This window comes from Glandiceps talaboti, chromosome 14 (assembly GCF_964340395.1).
Source record: "Glandiceps talaboti chromosome 14, keGlaTala1.1, whole genome shotgun sequence".
Lineage (NCBI taxonomy): Eukaryota > Metazoa > Hemichordata > Enteropneusta > Spengelidae > Glandiceps > Glandiceps talaboti.
The window spans coordinates 8,318,677-8,340,474 of record NC_135562.1 but is presented as its reverse complement, the minus strand read 5'-3'; the positions used below and the strand labels follow the sequence as shown (position 1 = coordinate 8,340,474).

Here is a 21,798-nt window from a genome sequence, read left to right as displayed (position 1 = left end):
TGTGAGTGGAGTTCGGCAAGTTTGTCTGTTTCCCAAGGTATATTGCCGTTGTTGCGTATAATAACGAAGGGTCTTTATCTTGTCTCGCGTTCCTGAACCCCAAGAGAAAGAATAGTACAAATGGAAACGAGAACAATACAATTATGATTGTATATACGACGAAATTCATTTTTCTACACATGAAATGATGAAAAATCCTAAAGATAGGGAGTCCAAAATAAAAGTGGGCATTGTGGGTAATAACAATGGCTACCTCCATGAGGGTATTTCGTCGTTTCCCCGTTGTTGTGATATTAGGAGCAACTGGTGCTGGGAAATCGAAACTTGCCTTGGAAATAGGTGCAAAAATGAACGGCGAGATAATAAGTGCTGATTCAATGCAGGTACTGACGACTTTTTCGTTTGGAAGTAGCATACAATCATTTTGTTGTAGGACCACGTGTTTGGAACCATGCCTTCACTCAAACTCGAGTGGTCGAGACTATCGTATCGCCTCCATACACGCAACACTTTTGCTTGGATCTTATATATGATTCTCCAAGTAGGAGGATCAGTTTGAATGCACACATCTGCTTATATATTAACAGATGAAATATATAGTGTTACAAACTTTTTTTTCGTATGAAAGGCAAAGGGCTGACATGTACGAGTTTCTCTAGTGTTGTTTTCGCCTATTGTCGGCCTCGTGTAGTACTAGTAGTATCAGGAGACCGAGGCGTTCACCTAGTACAATAACTTGCGAATAAGATATAATGGGTATTTATGCATGATGGAAACGGATACAGGGTACTGCGCCTTGAGTAGCTAAACCAGTTCAACCATAGACTTGGTGGAGGGTATCCAATCGTTAAAAACACTAAAGTGATATACATACCTGTGTTCATTTCCTATACACAATATGATGTGAGCTTACACGTTGCACTGTGCATGCTTTAGTCGCACTGTGTATTTAACACGTGTAATCGTGCATGTAATATACACACGTACTTTCGTAAATCGAATATTTTTTTCAAAAGACAATGTTCATTACTTCATCGATAAATTACGTCAAAAACATATTGTGGATCTGATACAAAACAGTATACGAGTATGTTTAGCATTTACAAATCACATCACCCGTCTTATTATTGCTTATCCCTATGAGTTAATGGACTATTCTAGGTCATTAAGGGTCAGTGGATACCTTGAACTGATTTGCCCCCTAAGTTTGTATTCATATCATCATTTTACATACTCCTTCCCCATCCCAGATTCTTCAAAACGAAAAATTTGAAAGGGTCACAACAGCCAGAATATGTCTGAAGTTGACTTAACTCTCTTTCGACACTTTTTAAAATAGTGTGTGATGGATAAAACTTAATGGAATTTGTTTCCTCTTCAAAAAAAAAACCGTGAGATAAAACTAAAGTTAAACTGGATTCAGTGTCACAAAGTTATGTGTTGAACATTTAAAAAAAAAACCCACATTATTCTGTAAACAATTGAGAAGTTGCAAAACACACAATCCTTACTCTTCCGCTACATTTTCTTTCTTTTCAAAATACATATGGTACAAGAAATACACATTACTTGTTTGTATAACCCCCTCCCACACACACACACACACAACACACACACACACACTCACTCACTCACTCACTCACTCACTGGAACAAGACTGTTTACTTTCAGCTCAAACTACAGTTGTATGGTGGTCTGAGCTCTCAAGTATTGAAATGTTGAACTAAGTTTGTATAGTCTTTTTCAGGTGTACAAAGGCCTGGATATAATCACCAATAAAGTGACAACGGAAGAAAGACAGCAGTGTCCACATCATGTCATAGATTTTATCGAGCCTCTCAGTCGCTATACAGTGGTTGACTTCCGTAACAAAGCTGTTCCCATCATATCCTTTTGACATTCCGCTGATAAGGAAAGTGATAACAAGAGAGCATTTTCGTGGTCTGGAAAATAACCAGGAACAAGGAAGTTGGAATTAATTTTAGAATTTACACAGCTACCAATCCATTTGTAGGTTGGGTAGCATTCCAGTACTTTTTTTTTGTGGGGGGGGGGGGGAATTGAGAACTGAGGTAGATAGTTAGGGGGAGGGGGGCTTTAAGAATGGAGGTAGATGGTTTTTTTTTTTGGGGGGGGGGGGGTTGAGATGCGAGGTAGATTTTCCAAATCTAATAACTTAAAAAACCCACTATTTCAAAAGGAATTAAACAATACACTCTGGGATTTAGGTTGGCATTATTTATGGCATTCTTTGAGTAAGGATAGCTGTGGTGGCATGATCAACTTTCGGATCATGACTTCTGATTCCCTTAGAGGTGTGGAGGATTCAAAGCTGCAGATGGTATCTGGACTAACTTGTAATGGGGAATGAATCATGTTCTGCAGGTGTGCATAATGTGAATGCTAATCATTAGTCACCTGTAGTTTTTAGTGATAAAAAATGTAGAATTTAGAAAGGTAATTTTATTGTGCACCTGTTTCTATGCACCCCCTCCCCCATAAAGAGATGAAAATCAATCTCTGCTGTGACATGCGGCACCTGTTAGGGTAAATCTTTCACCTGATTGGTCAAATGTGTCCTATATAAGAAATGACATATGTAATACACCTGTTTCTTTATCGTAATATGCAAATTAAGAGAGCAATGTTGAAATATTAGCATATATATAGCTCAAGTGAAAGAGAAATAAGGTGAGGGGTCAGTCTTGTAAATTGAATGTCTGCCAGCATATGTGGCTGGGAAAAGTTACCATCTGCACCATCATGCATACCTGTGTGAAAGGTCCTAACTAACATCCAAACTCTTGCTGTTGGGAATTGAGTTTGCTAAGGCCTAATAAAAAAATTGTGGTTCCAATTACGCTCAATTTTAGAATAGATTTCTTATTTTATTTTTTTTCTTATTTTTTTTCTTCTGATATGCGAGTCTAGTTCAAGTAGGTCTGTTTTCTGTGGAAAACCGTAAGGTCTCTGTGTTATTGATTTCTACTCGTCAGATGTACAACCATTACAGATTGGAAGAATAGTGTTATATTGTCGTCTGTTTCCACATCTACTATTTCTTTTGAGACTTCACAATTTTCGCAAATTTTATTATTTTTTCTCAAATATGTAAAAAAAAAAAAGTTTAGGGTCATCAGTGAAAAACTAAGTTGGGTCGGGTAACTGGGACCAAACAGTTTTTTTCCGTACTCCTAATAACCCAGTAGGTGATACTTAATGAGCTTTTGTGAATGACTTCCTACCATTTTCAGTATGTGTGTATAGGTATTGCTGTTGACAAGATTTTTTGTCTTCTGCATTCACAATGGTTCGAAGAATTCAAAATGTTCCCCAAGGGAGAGTTTTATGTCATGAGAAGCTTCTTTTCCTAGAATTGCAGCATTTTCGTGGGAATTCCAACTTTCTATGGTCAAAATTGTCCAAACTCTACTATGCCATACCCAAGCTCTTGAATGGCTGTGTTTTGTGAATTTTGAAGATGTTTCCACTCAAGGAAAACACTAAGGAAATGAGTACTGGAATATACGACTTCAGGAAGTCCAGTCCCCTCTGCATTTGTGAGAAATCCATTCCCCCACCTTTGCATTTGTCTGAAGTCCTATTCCCCACCCCTGCAGTTGTCAAGCCTATTCTCCAAGTTGTATACCCACCTCCAAAGTTGTCTAAAGCCCTGGTCCCTTCCCTGTGGATTGTCTCTCTCTTGCGGTTTCCTTGGCCCCTAAAGTTGTCTGAGCTATTACTATTACTAGAAGCCCAATATTCCCTCCCCCCTGCAGTTTTGTAAGCTATTACTTAGAAGCCATAGTTGTCTGAGCTATTGTCACACTCCCATTCCCCCTCCCCCTATATTTGTCTTAGCCATCACTTTAAAAAGCACAGTTTACTTTAATTTACAAGACAGTCAGCAAACAATGTGTTGAATTTTCTCAGAGCTGAGATGTTCATTATGCAAATTACCTTCTTTCTTCCATTGGTCTGTTTGTTTTATGAGAAATAAACAATATTAGCATAATGCAGTATGTTGACAAGTAGTTCAAATGTAAAGAGATTAAGTTACTGTGAGTATGCTTTTAGCATGGCTTTATCAGTTGAAAGAGATCAAAAGAAGCCAAACAAAAAGATCTACATCCATCAAATAAACATGGATTTGTAATTTTCCAGCCATTACATGGCCACTGTTGTGCTACAACTAGTACAAGGCTTAATCCGAGATGTGCAGACAAGACAGAGACTGAGCTCCTTTGATGGGCTTAGAACTTTACACACCCAAACATTTTACAAGTGTTTGGTTAAATATTTAGAGGACCAGTTCGAAATTGAATTCAGGTGTATTTAGCACCAGATAGCTAAGTGATTAGATATGCGATCTCAGAATCAGCTCATTTTTTTTTTTTTGGTCAATTGTTCTGTCAATGTTTTCATTTCACCTTTACACCTATAAATCGTCATCATTGTGTGTGTAGTGTGGTTGTAAGGGTTGTGTTCTCATGGGGAAGAAGCCCTATAAAATCCATTCATGCCGTCTGCAAAGAGTAATTTCAATTGAATTCTTTTTTTTCTCATTTCACAGTTGTTTGTTCTGTTAATGTGACTGTTATGCACTCTTGCCCACAAAATTTGTCTGCTATTCACGCAGCAATTCCTTTGGTTCTGTTTTTTTTCTTCTTTTTTTTTTAGAAAGAACCTCAGGCTAGTCTTTAGGGGCTTAGGTTTATAGTAATCCTGCATGGTGAACAGTCAGAACAGGGGATTAAAGTGTTGAAATGACTTCATCTAGTACCACACATGCAGACAAATTGGCAGTTACATTTTGAATGCACCTTCATTGCTTAATTGGATAAGAGGGATCACATGATTTCTAGACTGGCATCCGATTGGTTCAGTTTCTTTGTGTAAATCAGGCATCATGAAATTTTAAGTAGCTACTTGGCTATACCATATGAAAGAGTACCCCAAGCCAACAAGATCACAAGTCACACCCAGCTCCCCCCCAGAACATCATTCGTAGTCACACCCATGTAAACTGTTTCTATAAGGAGCGTGTCTTTTGTTGTATTGATGGAAAGTCTTGACCCCGGGACAGTTTTTAAGAACTTTTTAAGACAGACTGAAGAATTAGAGTATTACATCAACTTGAAAATACATATGTATTGTGGTGGAACTTGTAAGGTATTATTTGTTGCACGTACGTGATTACTTGTGGTTTGTGCCCAGTGACTTTATACAAAAAGTAGTGCCCCTCCCATACCTACTTAGGTGGCACCCAAATAGAACTACATTAAATTGTTAGTGTCTGCGGTACAGTTTGGTAACCCTGGTAACAGACTGTGGATCTTGTAAAACTTGCATAGATTTCTATACATTGTACCATAATTTTGGTGGGGTGCTGTAGTAACAGAGGTGGTGGTGGTGGTGGTGGTGGGGGTGGGGGTGGGGTGGGGGGGGGGGTTTGGTAAAACTTGCATAGATTTCTAACCTTGTACCATAATTTTGGTGGGGAACCCTAGTAGCAGTAGCAAGGGGGGAGGGGGGGGGGGGTCCTGGTGAAACTTCAGAGATTTCCATATAGTGCGCTGTTGAGGAGAACCCCAGTAAAATACCCAGAGATATTGGGTACATTTAGCCTACTTAACATTAACAAAATCACTGATTGTGCAATTATCTTGTGGAGATAGGTGCAATTTATATTGTTATCCACAGTTCAGAACTTTTTCAGAAACTTTTAGTATCATATTGACAGACCCAGTGTCTGTTTTTTTGGGAAAAGAAACTTTAATTTTTTCACAGACGAACTTGAAAGGTTTCTTTATGTAAAAGATGTTTGGGGCTAATGACTTTATTGATCAGTTTGTTTGCCCAAGGGTTTAAAAACCAGGTATGTTTGTAATCAGGTGAATAGGTGTTTCACAAACAATCACCTGAGAGGAGATGCTACTCAACTTTTTTCCAAAAAATATAAAAAATAGTCCAGAAATTTGGCTTCCACACTTTATACAACACAGAAAAGTTTTTTTTTTTTTTTAGTTTGTGCCTTATAACCTTATAATTCCTTTGATCTACCAAGCTCATTAACATTTTTGGTCAATCCAGAACGGAAATGATCATGGGAACCGTTTTAGTCCAGAAATTTGTTTAAAAAATTGTTTTTGTCCTGTGAAAATAACATTTTGGACGACAAACTACTCCGAGTTCAGTTGGAAAGCATGGACAATTTTGTTCATTTGAAAGTCAACTTTACTAAAAGATCTTTTGAAACTTTTGATCAATTTTTACCCGCTCAACCTTCAACAAACACACATTTTGTTGGTATGTGTATTGTGTTCAACTATGCCTTGAACTAGTGGTAGCATTGTCATATACAGTGTGAAGGCTGTCTGTTGTTTTTCTTTTATCCGCCCTTTCTTTATTGAGTAACCCAAACCAGTTATTACCCAAATATGCTGAGAGTTAAGAAGTCAGTTATCTTTACATTCTCAAGCACGTGTTTTTCTGCCATATGTGTAGCTCCCACAGGAAACAAACCTAAAGTATGAGAAATATTTTCAAAGTACAAAAATTTTTATTGTTGGTTTCTGTTTCAGACAGGATTGATTTTTTGTTGTGGACAATACCAGTTAATCAACATGGTTTTCATTCATTTCTTATCCAACCAGACATCTTCACATTCCTTTACCATTGTCTTGCACAATTTTTTAAAGATTTGCATATTATTTGCATACATTAACTTTGGAGAGATCCCCCCACCCACCTTGAATGGGAAAGTCGTTGGCTCTGGTAACAACCCAAGTTGATTGTTGTAATCATGAGGATTTAAATTTTGAAGGAATTACACATAAAATATGGTATTATCTTCGAATAAGTGGAATGAACTCTCTGAGTTTGTGAATATTAATGATTGTAACAAAAAAATTCCATAAATAACACAGGTGTCACCAATTAGGTGGACTTGCACTTCAGTGACAATAAACTTCGCTGATAAAGTTCAAGTGTGTTATTTCTCCAGGTATCTAACAGCTGAAAGAGATTTGCATCTCATTAGCCCTTTGTTGACCTTGGCAGTGAACTTTTGTAGTCCTTTGATGACCAGTAGTAGAACATTGTATTCTGTAGAACAAATGGAGAACAGATTACTCAAAGTGTCAGAAAGTAATTGGCCATCAATGAGGCATAAAGTCAAGTGAAATCAATTTCACTAATTTCCACCCTAGTGAACATGAAATATTTTAACTCTATGCTTGTAGGTAGATTTCTCCTTTGTGAGTTATGTAATTAGGAAATTTGAATTTGTTACTTGATGGTCGATGTCCTGTGAAAAGTTCATTGTGGCTTAGGCCATTGTCCTTTTCATGACCTTTAGTACTTGGTTATGCAAGGCGGAAACCCTTACTCAGCAGTTTATATAACTATGAATGTATTAACACTTATAATTGTGTGTGTGTGTGTCTATGAATGTATTAACACTATTATAATTGTGTGTGTGTCTGTGTGTGTGTCTGTCTATGTATGTGTTTACCAAACATGTCTGTATCTCACCGATAATACCTTGAAAAAGAATATTTATTCGAAATGTCGGATTTTACATCTATTTATATGGACTGACTTGCAAGTTCCATATGCATTTCTATATGTATGTATGCATGATGTATGTATGTATGTATGTATGTATGTATGTATGTATGTATGTATGCATGATGTATGTATGTATGTATGTATGTATGTATGTATGTATGTATTAGTATGTATGTATGTATCATTATGTATGTATGTATGTATGTATGTATGTCTGTCTGTCTGTCTGTCTGTCTGTCTGTCTGTATCTGTATCTGTGTGTGTGCTTGCATCTGTCTGTTACTGCGTGTATGTATGTATGCATGATGGAGGCAATGAGAGATTTAGTTCTTTTGAAAATGAAATTGTGCTTAGGATACATATGTCCTATTTCCTGTGTATTATCAATCAAATTAGAATTACATAGATACAGAGAATTCGTTTTTTAAAATCCATCTTTGATACAATTTAAAGTGATAGTTTCAGAACAAAAAAGGGACTTGGTAACTGATATTGCAAGGAGTAATTGTCTGTTGGTTAGAAATGTTATCGTCATTTTTCCTTGACTCAGATGAACATAGATGGTATCCTAGCTAAGAAGAAATTGCCAATAATAGTAGGTGGTACTAACTATTACATCGAGTCACTGCTATGGAAAATACTTATCGATTCTAAGGTACGTCCGTATTAATGTCTGTTGTATTAGCTGGTTTACTGTTCTTAGCCTATTGCTACTACACTATTTCAGCTATCCTAACTGTAGCCTACCTGTAGCCTTGAAGGACTAACACTACTACACTATTTCAGCTATCCTAACTGTAGTCTACCTGTAGACTTGAAGGACTAACACTACTACACTATTTCAGCTATCCTAACTGTAGCCTACCTGTAGACTTGAAGGACTATCGCCACTACACTATTTCGCCATCCTAACTGACATTTTGATTTTATGGATTTTCAGATATAGAGCTAAATTTCTTACATAAATCATGACATTGCAAGACTAACCAACCCTTACGGAAGGCATTCAGTTTAAATCTGGTGGCACATTTTCAGTAAAATTTACATTTTGCATTCTATGTTTAAAATAGCACTGGATTGAACACGGGCATTTCTGCCTTGGCCTTGAAAGTGACTTGAACAAGAATTACAGAAAAATGGCAAAAAACTACTGCATATAATTTGAATTGTTTCTCTTTTTGGAAAAATGTCGAAAATTTACATCGTGCTTTCCATGTTGATTTTGTTTCTTAAAATGTTGTTTTCACTCAATATGTCCCCACTCCCCCTCCTCTTAAACCCCCCCCCCCAAAAAAAAAAAAAACCAAACAAAAAAACCAAAAAAAACAAAAAAAACCCACCTGTCAAATAAATTTAGCTATAACCCAAGAAGTATGCTTCCTAGTAAAGTTTCATGTATCCATGGAACATTGCCAAAGACTAGTAATCCATCTTACATGTGTCCAACATCACCAATGTTTTTCTACTCTAATTGGTAATGTTTCTATTTTGTTGTTTTCTGTAATCAGTGCATTGTTATCAAATTGTATAATTAAGTAAATATGTAAACGAGATCTTTTGTAAAAATTAATGAGTGGTTAGCAGCTTTTGTTTAACATCTTGTTTACATCAAAAGTTGTAGCAATCAGTTTTTGTTGTCTTGTTTTTTTAACTCATTTTGAATGAAATCTTTTGTGTGAAATAGTGACCTGAGTGAATGATTGTGAAGTTAGATGAACATCACAAAGCCCACTAATAGTAGTTTGATAACTTGAGAATAAACAAATTGACCACATTTTTCTTCACAAATTTTGAAATTAATAACAAATTCAAAACTTGTGAAGATTATGAGACCAAAATCATAAATTTCACGAGAGATGTGCCTGTCTAATTTTGAACTCCAGTACTTACTCTTTTAGTTTGCGTGGATAGTTTAAATTTTTTTTCAACACAAGATTCCTAAAGAGATAAATCATAAAGCGAAACCCAAAAGTATAATCATAGACAGTGGAGAAGGATCATGTATGCATATGTGCAATAATTCTACAGAATTTTTGAAAGTAAATTCTTTTTAATTAGAAATGAAATTTTATGGCAAAGCCAAACAAATTTTGAAAACAATTCTTAGGTGGGCTAAAAATGTTTGATGGAAAAGCTGATTCAGATTTTCTGCCAATGTTTTGATTGGAGACTGGCACATTTGGACCAATGTCTGTAGAGAAATAGCTAAGGTAGATCATCGGAAAGTACTGCTATGTTTCACTTTATTTGTGTCTTTCTCACTAGATTGAAAACTCTGATGAATTAATATCACAAAGGGAAGACCGGGAGAGTAAATTAAAAAGGAAACGATGTGTGGAAGATACTGGGAAGAACACGGATTCAAAGTTACAAAGAGTTGAGGAAATTAGGACAGAACCCAAAAATAATGAATGTGGAGATCGTGATGGAAATAGACAAGATAGTGAAGACGATGATGATGATAGTGAAGAAGAGAGAGATTTAAATATTCATGTGGATGAAACGATAACAGTTGATAATGTTAAACAGAACGAACTGAGGACGTTTTTGTCGGATATTTCATTTGAGAAAATCAGTAGTGTTGAACTACATGAGAAGTTACAGGAAGTAGATTCTAGTATGGCAGAGAGATTTCATCCTAATGATAAGAGGAAGATATACAGGTGAGTTAAAGGGCCATGTTTCAATCCTGGGACATCACATTTCATTAGTGTTATCTTATCAGTGGAGCCATGAACCATTACATAGGATTAGTTTTTTGTTCAGGAGCAACTTTTTTTGTAGGACTGCCAGACGACTTTTTCGTACTTAAATTTTAATCCTATCTGAAGTGGAAATTTAAAGGCCAATGTTTCATTCCCAAGTTCTCGCATGAAGGCCCAATTACACGAGGCAACTCGATGAGCAATGCATGCAGTAAGCAGTTCGTTGCATGCGATGAATTACCTCCTGTACGAACATAATTGCAGGGTGTTGCGACATCGCTAGGTGTATCACAAGGAATCTGACATATTGGATTTTCTGCAACTCGTTTGACGTTGCTTCTTGAGTTGCTTCATGAATTGCCCCATGTAACCACCTCGTCGCATCACAAGTAACAACCTTTGACATATACCCAGTATCAAATGACATTCAATGTTATGGCTGCCATGTTTTTAGTTTAAATATTCTATTTTGGCAAGTATTTAGTTCTTAACCAACTCTTTCTATAGCTTTGCCAGACAACTGTTTTACACACCTACATTTTAGTCCTGTTTTCAAAGTGAACCTTTAACACTACTAAGAGAAGTCTGAAGACATTTTGTGGGTTGACCGATGTGTGAGGGCGCCCTGTCATGATGTACCTGACTAACTATATGTGGGATTGATTAATACATTTAACACAAAGCATGCCTTTTTTTTCTGACTGCCCTATATTCTTTTTTTAATATCCATATGTTCAATTTAGTCATATGTTTTTCTACAGGGTGCCCTGTAATAGAAAAACAATTTTTGTTGCGGGTGAAATGATGAAATTTTTTTTCTGAGTTACCACCTAGTAAGAGATAGGTGAACGAATTTTGGTGGTCATAAGCAATTGCAGGTTAATGACATATGAAATTGGTTTAAAGGACACATGACCTTTTTTGACAGCATGCTCTAAAATTAATAAAAAACAAATATTTTGTTGTTGTAACTTGTAGGTCAAAATGATTTACAAACTTTTTTTTTTTTTTTTTTTTTTTTTTTTTAAATCATCACATAGTAAGGGAGGGGGATTATTGTGTGCCAGTGGCATGTCACATTGGTTTAGACAGCACCATGGACTGTTTCAAGTAGTAATCATCTCGTAGGGTTTTGTTTTCACCCCACTGAAAATACAGTCCCACCAAGGATAAAGATGTGAAAATACCCAAAATATTATAGTATTCTGAATTTGCTGTATTAAAGATAAATCTGATGGAATCCTGTCAATTTGAGAAAATCTGAAGTATTGCCTGAATAATTGTGATGCCCATCTATATCATTGCTATCAGAATTTCTCCACTGTCAAAAACCCTAGACAAGATTCTAGCTGTACAGTCAACTTTCAAAGCCAATAGATAGCTTCTACACGACCAAAAAAACCCAGCTGAAAACGTGAATTAGACTAGCCTAACCGTTTTAAATAGTCAAATTTCAAAGTCAATAGATAGCTTGTAGACCACCAAAATACGTAGTTGAAAACGTGAATTGGGCAACACGCTAGTTCTTCATTGGACTTGCGTATCAGACTATGCTCTAGCCATTTATTTGACTTTCAAAGTCAATAGATAGCCTCTAAGCTACTAAAAACCCAGCTGAAAACGTGAATTCTTTAAATAGTTGATTGTAAGTGATATTTATGGAGATTTATTGAACTACGACTGATTCCTCAGTCATGGATATCAACAGAAAAAACGGAAATGCTACATGCGTGAAATTCTGGTAACAGTGGTATGCATTCATGCTATTCTGGTATGCAGTGGGTATCCCTCCTTATTTTCATAGTATTGAGCATCACAATACTTTATTTGGATAAATCTATCAATTCATTCCGTTCGTAATTGTTATACAAGGGTATTACAATAAAAACAAACAAAAATGTTTTTTTTTTGTTATTTGATAAATATGAATTATAAAGTGACAACTCACAAGTGTATAATTTCGCTTAGAGATTTTGTCCTGTCATTAGTGTCAAGTTTATTCATTGGCATCATGAAATTTCTGTGAAATTCTTCTTCAATAATTATTCAGAAATGACAGACATTTTGTGAAATTTTTAATTAACTTTGACAAAAGGCCATAGAATGTGCAAGTTAAAAAAAAATGAAAGTAACATAACCAAAGTTCCAAGAATTGTTGTTGTTGTTATTATCACACACTGCACTATCCTGAATAGCTAAGATTATTTTTTGATGATAAAACCATGACAACACTTTGGGTTGCACTAATAACAGCTACAACATAAAAATATATATCTTAATTTATGATCTTGATTGATATTTCAGAAACAAACATCAAGAGATCGAAAACTTCTGATGTGTATTTTTATGTAACCCTACGTGTAGATGTGAACGACTAATGCTAGCTACTACACTATTTCTGCTATCCTAACTGTAGCCTACCTGTAGACTTGAAGGACTAATGCTAGTACTACACTATTTCAGCTATCCTAACTGACATTTTGATTTTATGAATGGGGGACGAATGAATTTGAAAATATCAAAATGGCAGAATAGCTGAAATTAGTGAAATAATGTCAGTCCTTCAAGACTACAGGTACGCTATTGTTTTTCAAACTTGACATTCAACTCATTTTGTCCAAAATCTGCTTGGGGTGGGGTGGGGGTGGGGGTGGGGGCGCAGGTTTGGTCATTACTGACTATCAAAATTTTAAATCTCGGCTTTCAGTGTAGTATGCTAAATTTAACATAGTCCATCCTTCATTTTATTTTACGTATTTCTCTGCGGTTACAAACCATGTCTACATCCAAACTAAATTTATGTAACATTCAGTTAAAAAAAGATGAAGAAAAAAATAGCTTGTGTTCAACTCGACAGCCACTGTTTCTACAGTATCTTGTTTATTGAATAGAAAGTGTAGTAGAATTGATTCAAAGGAACAAATTAAATATAAAACAGTAGAAAATCACACATTTTCCGAATTCATGGAAATTTCTCCAGGGAATGATGCTGTGTTGTAAATGAACTTGTCAAGGATTTCCAGGCAATTTAGAAATCTGTTGGGATTGTTGGTAATTTCTAACGGTGTGTGTTCAGTAAACACAATAAGGCATTAAGAAAATTGAACCAACATGTTTTCTACAAAGTACAGCTGATAATGATCGTATTTGGCAATGAGACTGTGTGATCTCTTGAATGGGTGAATGTAAATGATGATAATAAACAGTGATATGTGCAAGTTTTTAGGTTGTGTATTAATACATGCGACATTCTAAGCAAGACAGGTTTTTCTGACTGATCAGAAGGGGACTTTAAAGCAACCGTAAGGATGAGGATTGGGTATTTATTTAGGATTTTGAATTTCTAAAACAATTTTATCATGGCTTACTACTTGAAAAATCAGTGTGAAACAACATTGACCAAGTCTGTTTTGTAACTCAATAAATTACAAAAACATAATAAATTTGTAAAATGTTTGTTATTGTACATACAATAATAAACTTTTTACACATTTTTGACCTTTTTGCAATGTATTGAGTTACAAACATAGACTTAGCATATGTTTTTTCACATTGATTTTTCAAGTAGGAAGCCATAAAATTGTTTTATAAATTCAAAATTGAAAATAAGTACCCAATCCTCATCCATATGTTTACTTTAAAATGGCACAAGCTGAGTTTAAATTTTTTTTTTTCACTCAAATGAAAATCTTTACATAAAACCTGAATTAAGCTAATAGAATGTTAATGTCAATGCAAGCCTTTAATGACATTTAGTAAAATTGTTTCTGGAATTGCTAGAACAGTTGATTGCAACGTAATTGTTACTGTTTCATATTCCACAGAAAGAATTGTTATTATGGGGCTTCTTTTAATTGTACCCTGTTATAGTGGATAGAGCTGCAGGCACAGTGGTAAATCGTTCGATCTATAGACCGTTAGTTATCAGTGATATTGGAGAACAGTTTAGATCTTTGATAAATTCCATAGTGACGTATGGAAACATGAAAATATGCTTCTGTGCCACGTGTCTGGGAAATTCCGGTATGTCCTCTGTCTAGACTGGTATGCAGTCGGAATTACTCCATATTTTCTTTTAGTATGGAATGTCTTTTTCCATATTGGCTAGGATTAGGGATGTCTCAGAAATTTCTAGAAGCTATGTACTGTGTCATTTCCAGTATGTGACAGGAATGCCAGTGTGGAAATACTGAATTGTATTCAGTTTAGTGTAGAGGTCAGCATGACCTTATGGAGATGTCCTCTACAGAATGGACAGACAGTGACATACATACATACATACATACATACATACATACATACATACATACTTACTATGTGTGTATGTATGTATGTATGTATGTATGTATGTATGTATGTATGTATGTATGTATGTATGTATGTATGCATGTGTGTGTATGTATGTGTGTGTATGTATGATACATACACACATACATGCACACACATACACATACATACATACATACATACATACATACATACAGACAGACAGACAGACAGACAGACATACATACATACATACATACATACATACATACAGACAGACAGACAGACAGACAGACAGACAGACAGACATACATACATACACACATACATACACATACATACATACATACACACATACATACATACATACATACATACATACATACACACACATACACACATAGAAATACAGATAGACTGACTGACAAACATACACTGTCTTAATGATAGAGGAAAAATCTTGCAAAAATATTTTTGAAAGATTTTGTGTAGTTTAAATATTAAATATGTTCAGAAGAACGTCAACTTTTGAAATGTATTCACATAATGACAAACTATTTTATGTTTGTAAAAACAGAGACTTGGAAAATTTGTCATCATTTTGTCATTATGAGTTTAAATAATCTGATAAGACATAGAATATAAAGTAAAGAAGTATTTTAGTAAGGCTTAATAAAAATTGTGTGGTTCTGATTATGCTCAATTTTAGAATACGTGGGTAGGTAGACTTTTTAATTTATTTAAAAAATTTGTTTTTTTCATATGTGAGTGTCTACTTCAAGTAAATGTTTTCTGTTGTTTTCCATATGGTCTCTGTGTTATTGGTTTCTGCTCATCAGATGTACAGCCATTACAGATTGGAAGTACAGTTTTATAGTGTCTTTTTAAGTTGATGTAATTTTCCAAATCCATTATTTCTGGCGAGACTTCACAATTTTTGTGATTTTATTTTTTTTCTTTCTCAAATATGTTTTTAAAAAGTTTAGGGTCATCAGTGAAAAACTAGGTTGGGTCAGGTAACCGGAACCAAACACTTTTTTTTCAGGCCCAAGTTAATAGATATGTACTTTCCTGTAAGTGCAGGAGTTCAAAAGACTTGTAGAAATTACCATCATCTTTTGAAATCTAGTCACTAAATGGCATTGCTCCTTATCAGAAACTAAGAAACTATTTCATGAAAACATTTATGTAAAACACCTTTAGAAGTTTTTACATGTATTTTTTAGTGATGTTTGTTTTATTTATTTATTTTTTGGGGGAAATCCATACTTTTTGTTGTTTCATATTTGTTACTGACAAATTTTGATTTTTTTTTTCCATTTCTAGAAGTTTACAAGTATTTGCCCAGTATGGTATCAAACACAGCGTACTGTTGGACAGACAGAGGTCAGAGTCTGGAAGCAGTGTCCTAGGGGGTCCACTTCGATACAAAGACACATGTATACTATGGCTACAATGTAACCAGGAAGGTTTGTAGGTCACTGATCAATTCCAGTTATTGATTTTTTAGAATTAATTAAGTGAAATGAACTATTTATAAGTGTCTAGTTGAGCTTCATAGTCATTGACCATCATTGTTAATTAAGTTAATTAGCTCTTAATTATATTTGAAGTGTTATTGAAAAAAGTACTTCAGGCTATGTGCAGTCCTGATTAAATTGATTATGTTTAATTAAACTGAAACAAGTGAAAGGTAATTTAGTTGATTAACGCTAATTTGATAATTAAAACTTAAAATTAGTTGAGATGTGATTGAGAACATAAATGGAACAATTACTATAATTATAATAAATATGAATGATTAAATTTTTTGGATGAAATTGACACATAATTAATTATCTAAACTATATCCCCCTTTAACTCTTGTGATAAATTCATATTCTAAGTCATGAAATTGCAAAGCTGCTAAGTTTTTATAATATTTTTGAAGCATTTTGTTGCATATAAAACAAAACTGTTTGTATTGTATTTACTGAGGTATACACTTAATTAAAGACCCAGTTAGGATTATCAATTAAATTTAGGTGTCAAAAGCTGTTGTCTGAATGATTCTATGTAAATTCTGATGACGCCACTGATAAGATAACACTAATGGTACTACACTAAGAACCTGGTATTGAATCCTGGGCCTTTATCCATTCTGGGATATATGAATGATTTGATGACATAATTAATTATACATATGTATATTAAATCCATAATGTTAAGGAATTGAATACCTACTGTCCCATCTAGTGGGCTAATATTAGTGTGAATAGTATACAGGTAACTTTGTAGGCTGCTGGTCACTTTGTAGGCTGCTGGTCAGTTTGTAGGCCACTGGTCACTTTGTGAGTCGCTGGTCACTTTGTAGGCTGCTGGTCAGTGTGTGGGCTGCTGGTCACTTTGTAGGCTGCTGGTGACTTTGCAGGCTGCTGGTCACTTTGTAGGCTGCTGGTCACTTTGTGGGCTGCTGGTCACTTTGTAGGCTGCTGGTCACTTTGTGGGCTGCTGGTCACTTTGTGTGTTGCTGGTCACTTTGTAGGCTGCTGGTCAGTTTGTGGGTCACGATTTGTCATATTGCATTAGTTTGCAGGTTGTGTAATCTCGATATTGCTAAACGTTATCATTTGATGAATTACAAAAATTATTTTATTGAAATATGTTTAATCAGGAGGAGAAACTGATACATGAACAGGTGTTATTTTTTCTGTACATTATAAAACAACCAAGATCTTGTAAAATCTGAAGTTGTTAGTCATCACGAGTCTTTCCTAGTGGTGTTAATAATCTTTTCAAAAACTGGTCCCATTCACACATTTGAAGTGTTGACTTGGACACATACATAATACTTAGCATAATTAATTTAGCACTTTTACTGACGACATCACTTAACTAAGTAACTATCAGCAACAGGTCTTGTCATAAAAAATGGCGTATCTTTCCAAAAGGTGTAATATATTGAAATATCTACATTGCTGAATCTGAGACTATTACTGGTGCTCTTTCTACCAGTAGGTTAAGTGCTAGCTGGTGTGTGCATGACAGTGTGTGGAGGGGGGTACTTGGCAAAAAATGAAATAAAATCGCAAAAATCATGAAGTCTTGGGAGAAATAGTGGATACTGACATCAATTTAAAAAGATAATATAAAACTGTTCTTCCAATCTGTAATGGCTGTACATCTGATGTGAAGAAACCAATAACACAGAGACTATATGGAAAACAATGGAAAACATAACTACCTGAACTAGATACTTGCACATGAAAAAAAAAATCTATCTAACCCCCCCCCCCCCCCCTCCCCCATGTATTCTAAAATTGAGCGTAATTAGAACTGCACAATTTTTTTTAAAGGCCTAACCAGGGTTGCCAAAAGCAAGCTAAAACACTGACTTTAAGAGCTTTTTCTGGAAAATACATGTTGTAAAAATGTACATGTAACAAATCCAGTGCCTGAAAACGAAAGTAGCTATTTGTGTTATTACAGTGCTACAAAACAAATTACTTTTAACCAAAGGTTATACACACTTGAACTAAGTAGGTTCATTTATGTTAATTAGAGGGAATGAAAACTTGGTACGATTGCAACATTGTTTCAGAATTATGAAAGAAACAGAAAAAAATGATAATTGGATTTTGTTTTAATGTTACATTGTTGCAGAATAGTAGCCTTTTAGTAATGAAGTTGACAGACTTTATTTTAATTAAAACTGGTGACTTTCATGATCAATCCCTTTGGAAAGTGAACTGGTATATGCCAATGATATTTATGGGTGTTCGATCTCGAAAGATTAGTGTACAAGTGCCCCAACAACCGTAAATACTTCTTCACCAGTCTCTGTTTTTGCCAATACTCCATCTAACACTGGCAATATAGTGTAGATTTCAGTAAGAGATGATGACAGTTTACATAGTAATTTGTGTGAAGGGTTACAAAGTTTGAAATCTACCAAAGTTCCCTGTTCATCTTCCTAGAGTTACCAGTCAAATTTATGGTGTAATGCACAGGAATGGGTAATTCAATGAATTTTAAATCATTTCATGAAAATTTGTAATGCTGAGGTTCTTCAACTCTAACAAAAACACAGAATAATGGAATGATGATTAAATTATACATCCTGTTTCATTCTTTGATTACAGTTCTTGATGAAAGACTGGACACAAGAGTGGATAAAATGATAGAGCAAGGCCTGTTAGAAGAATTGTTGGATTTTCACACACACTACAATCAACAGAGACTAGAGGGGAAAACTGACAGGTAAGCTGTCAGTTTGATTTGATGTGTGCTAATACATGAATTACAAATTTACAACTTTATGTAACAAAGTGACACACTGACAGTCTGTATTGTGTACATCTCTGCCAGCATTAAGTAGTTCACATTTGATGTAGGAATAACTGCATTGGCAAAATATTGTACTCTCTCAAATCTGACACTTGGTGGCGCTCTTCCATCAAATGGTCGGTGTCAGGGAATTTACAGATTACTCTAACCTTTTATGGTGATTCTCTGTAAATACATTACAAACTCTATTTTTTAAAGTTGATATTGTAAGGAAAATTATTGATGTATATAATTCTTTGGAAATGTGATGCAAACAGGTGTAGAAAATAACCAAGGAACTTGGATAGATTTTACCTACTAACGTTATACCTTTGTAGCAGAAACACTTCTGAGAAATGATGTATATGGTTTGTTTGTTTGTTTGTTTGTTTGTTTGTTTGTTTGTTTCCAGTGATGAACTATACACACATGGTATTTTTCAATCCATTGGCTTCAAAGAATTCCACAAGTATTTGATCATGAGCGAAGAGGAAAGAGAGAGTGATAAAGGCAAGGAGTTATTAGATGAAGGAGTAGCCGCTCTCAAACTAGCCACTAGAAGATATGGCAGGAAACAGAACAGATGGGTTCGAAATAGATTTATAAAAAGTAAGTTATAACAAATGGAACTGTTCGTATTATGTCCTGATGTGTTCTCTGGTTCCAGCATGCTGAGATCGTGAGAGTTGTTGCCATGGATAGCACTACACATACACAGACATACATGAAAGTTCACACAGGGTTGGGTGATTGTTTGGTTAAAAGTTTTGTTAGCAGTAGGATAAAATGTGTCGACTTTGGATGCTAACAGTTTCTAACTCTGATGATTTTGTTGATAGGACCAGGTAGTGATGTACCAGCGGTGTATGGGTTGGACTCAACAGATGTCAACCAATGGGATGCCAACGTTTACCAACCAGCTATTCAGATAGTACAGGCTTTGTGTCAGGTGAGATGATTTATTTTGAACAAAATAACATTATTTATCCAGTCTGGAAAAGTAACATTCAATATTGGAGATGACTACCAAAACAGTTCTCTGTGTCAGTTGTTACCGATCATATCCTGATTTGTACTGTTGAATTATTAAACAACCAACCTGTCAATGCTTATCAATCAATCAATCAATCAACCAATCAATCAATCAATAAGCAAACAGCCAACCAACTAATCAATAACCAGTCAGTCATTCAATCAGTCAGTCAGTCAAACAATAAATCAATCAACCAACCAACTAATCAATAACAGTCAATCAATCAATCAATCAATCAACCAACCAACCAATCAATAACCAGCCAATCAATCAATCAATCAATCAATCAATCAATCAATCAATCAATCAATCAAGCAATCAAGCAACCAATCAATAACCAGCCAATCAATCAATCAATCAGTCAGTCACTTTGATATATCTTTACTTGTCAGATAGTGAATATAAGTAGAAACAGGAGATTTTCCTTCTGAGTTTTTAAATGTTCAGAATTCTTATGCACAAATTAGTTATTATGAAACCACTAATTGCTGTGGAAATAGCCAGCCCTGTGTTCCACAAAGACATATTTATCTACAATTGCATTGGTATAAAGTCTTATCTAGTTATGAAATGTGATATATTTCTTATAATTGATACATTTCAGGGTGAGAGGTCACCAATTTCACCACTGCCACATGAACAGACACCAAACATAGATATACATGTATCCCATAGATGTGAAGTATGTAATGATAGACTGATTGTAGGGCAGCAACAATGGACAGGTAATGGATTCAGAAACATTTCTCTCACTTAGATCTGTCCTTCTGTCTCTCTCCCCTCTGCCTCCCTCCCTCTGTCCACTCCTCCCTACTGCCTTATTTTTGGCCTATTTCATTATCACTAATTGATTGTGCATCAAGGCAAATTGTTAGTGCTGCACTTATTACAGTGAACGAATGAACGTACTCGAATGACCAGATTCCATCTAAAATGGTGTACCTTTGTTTTTCTCTAACTGAACACTAGGGGGCGCTATAACCATCTGAACGTATTGGGAACCCGCCATCAGTACGGGTGGCTATTACTATGAACTCCAAGTAAACTAATGTTGTATTTTTTCTCCTCACAGCTCATCTGAGATCTAGAGGTCACCAGAAAAAATTAAAGAAGCAAAAACAACTACAGAAATTGATGGAAGGTGCTAAAAATTCAAATGAGGAAAGCAAAGAAGAGACATGACAGTTTGATGTTCTACTGCCATTTAGTGATCTTGGGAAAAACGTGCATTACCAAAAACAGCTTTCGATGTTGGGGCGTGTATGTCTAAAAGGAATTTTCAGAATTTTAATATTCAAATTTTCAGATTAGTAGAACACATGCAAAAACAATTTCTTGCTCTTCAGTGTAGAGAGTAAGTTGTAGTGGACTAACAGGGTACAGTGTATATGATGACAATAATGTACTATTCTTATAGAAAGAGCGACACACACACGTTTTTGTAGGACATACACACCGTCACATATGTACATGTATGCACATACATACATACGAATGTATGTATGTATGTATGTATGTATGTATGTATGTATGTATGTATGTATGTATGTATGTATGTATGTACGTACGTACTACACACACTACAACACATGCGTACATACACACGTAGTACATGCGCACACACACACACACACATATACATACATACATACACACACACATACATACACACACATACATACATTCACACACAAACATTCTTTTTCAAGTTGGCAAAAGAGAGTTTATTACACGATATAATGTATATGTACATTTACTATTGTTTGTAAATGTTAAATTCCTAATATTGTATAGTTTTGTTCACAACTGGTCAATTATAGTAGAAATATTTACAGCAGTATTTACTAGTCCTTTCATAATGGAACTATTATTTGTACAGTACTTTATGTCATTACTTTTCTTTCCTCAAAGTGCAAT

The 21,798-nt window shown here is 35.1% G+C and overlaps 1 protein-coding gene across 1 annotated transcript; it reads left to right on the top strand.

The window, feature by feature from the left end:
* The first annotated feature begins 251 nt into the window (after positions 1–251).
* On the top strand, positions 252–21,328 carry LOC144445708 (tRNA dimethylallyltransferase-like). Its single transcript, XM_078135350.1, has 10 exons — positions 252–383; positions 1,748–1,885; positions 8,129–8,227; positions 9,838–10,235; positions 15,870–16,012; positions 18,665–18,782; positions 19,261–19,457; positions 19,688–19,797; positions 20,486–20,606; positions 20,954–21,328. Exons 1-10 carry the CDS (start codon positions 258–260, stop codon positions 21,061–21,063), a joined length of 1,560 nt encoding a protein of 519 aa, XP_077991476.1. The 5' UTR covers positions 252–257; the 3' UTR covers positions 21,064–21,328.
* Positions 21,329–21,798: the final 470 nt, after the last annotated feature.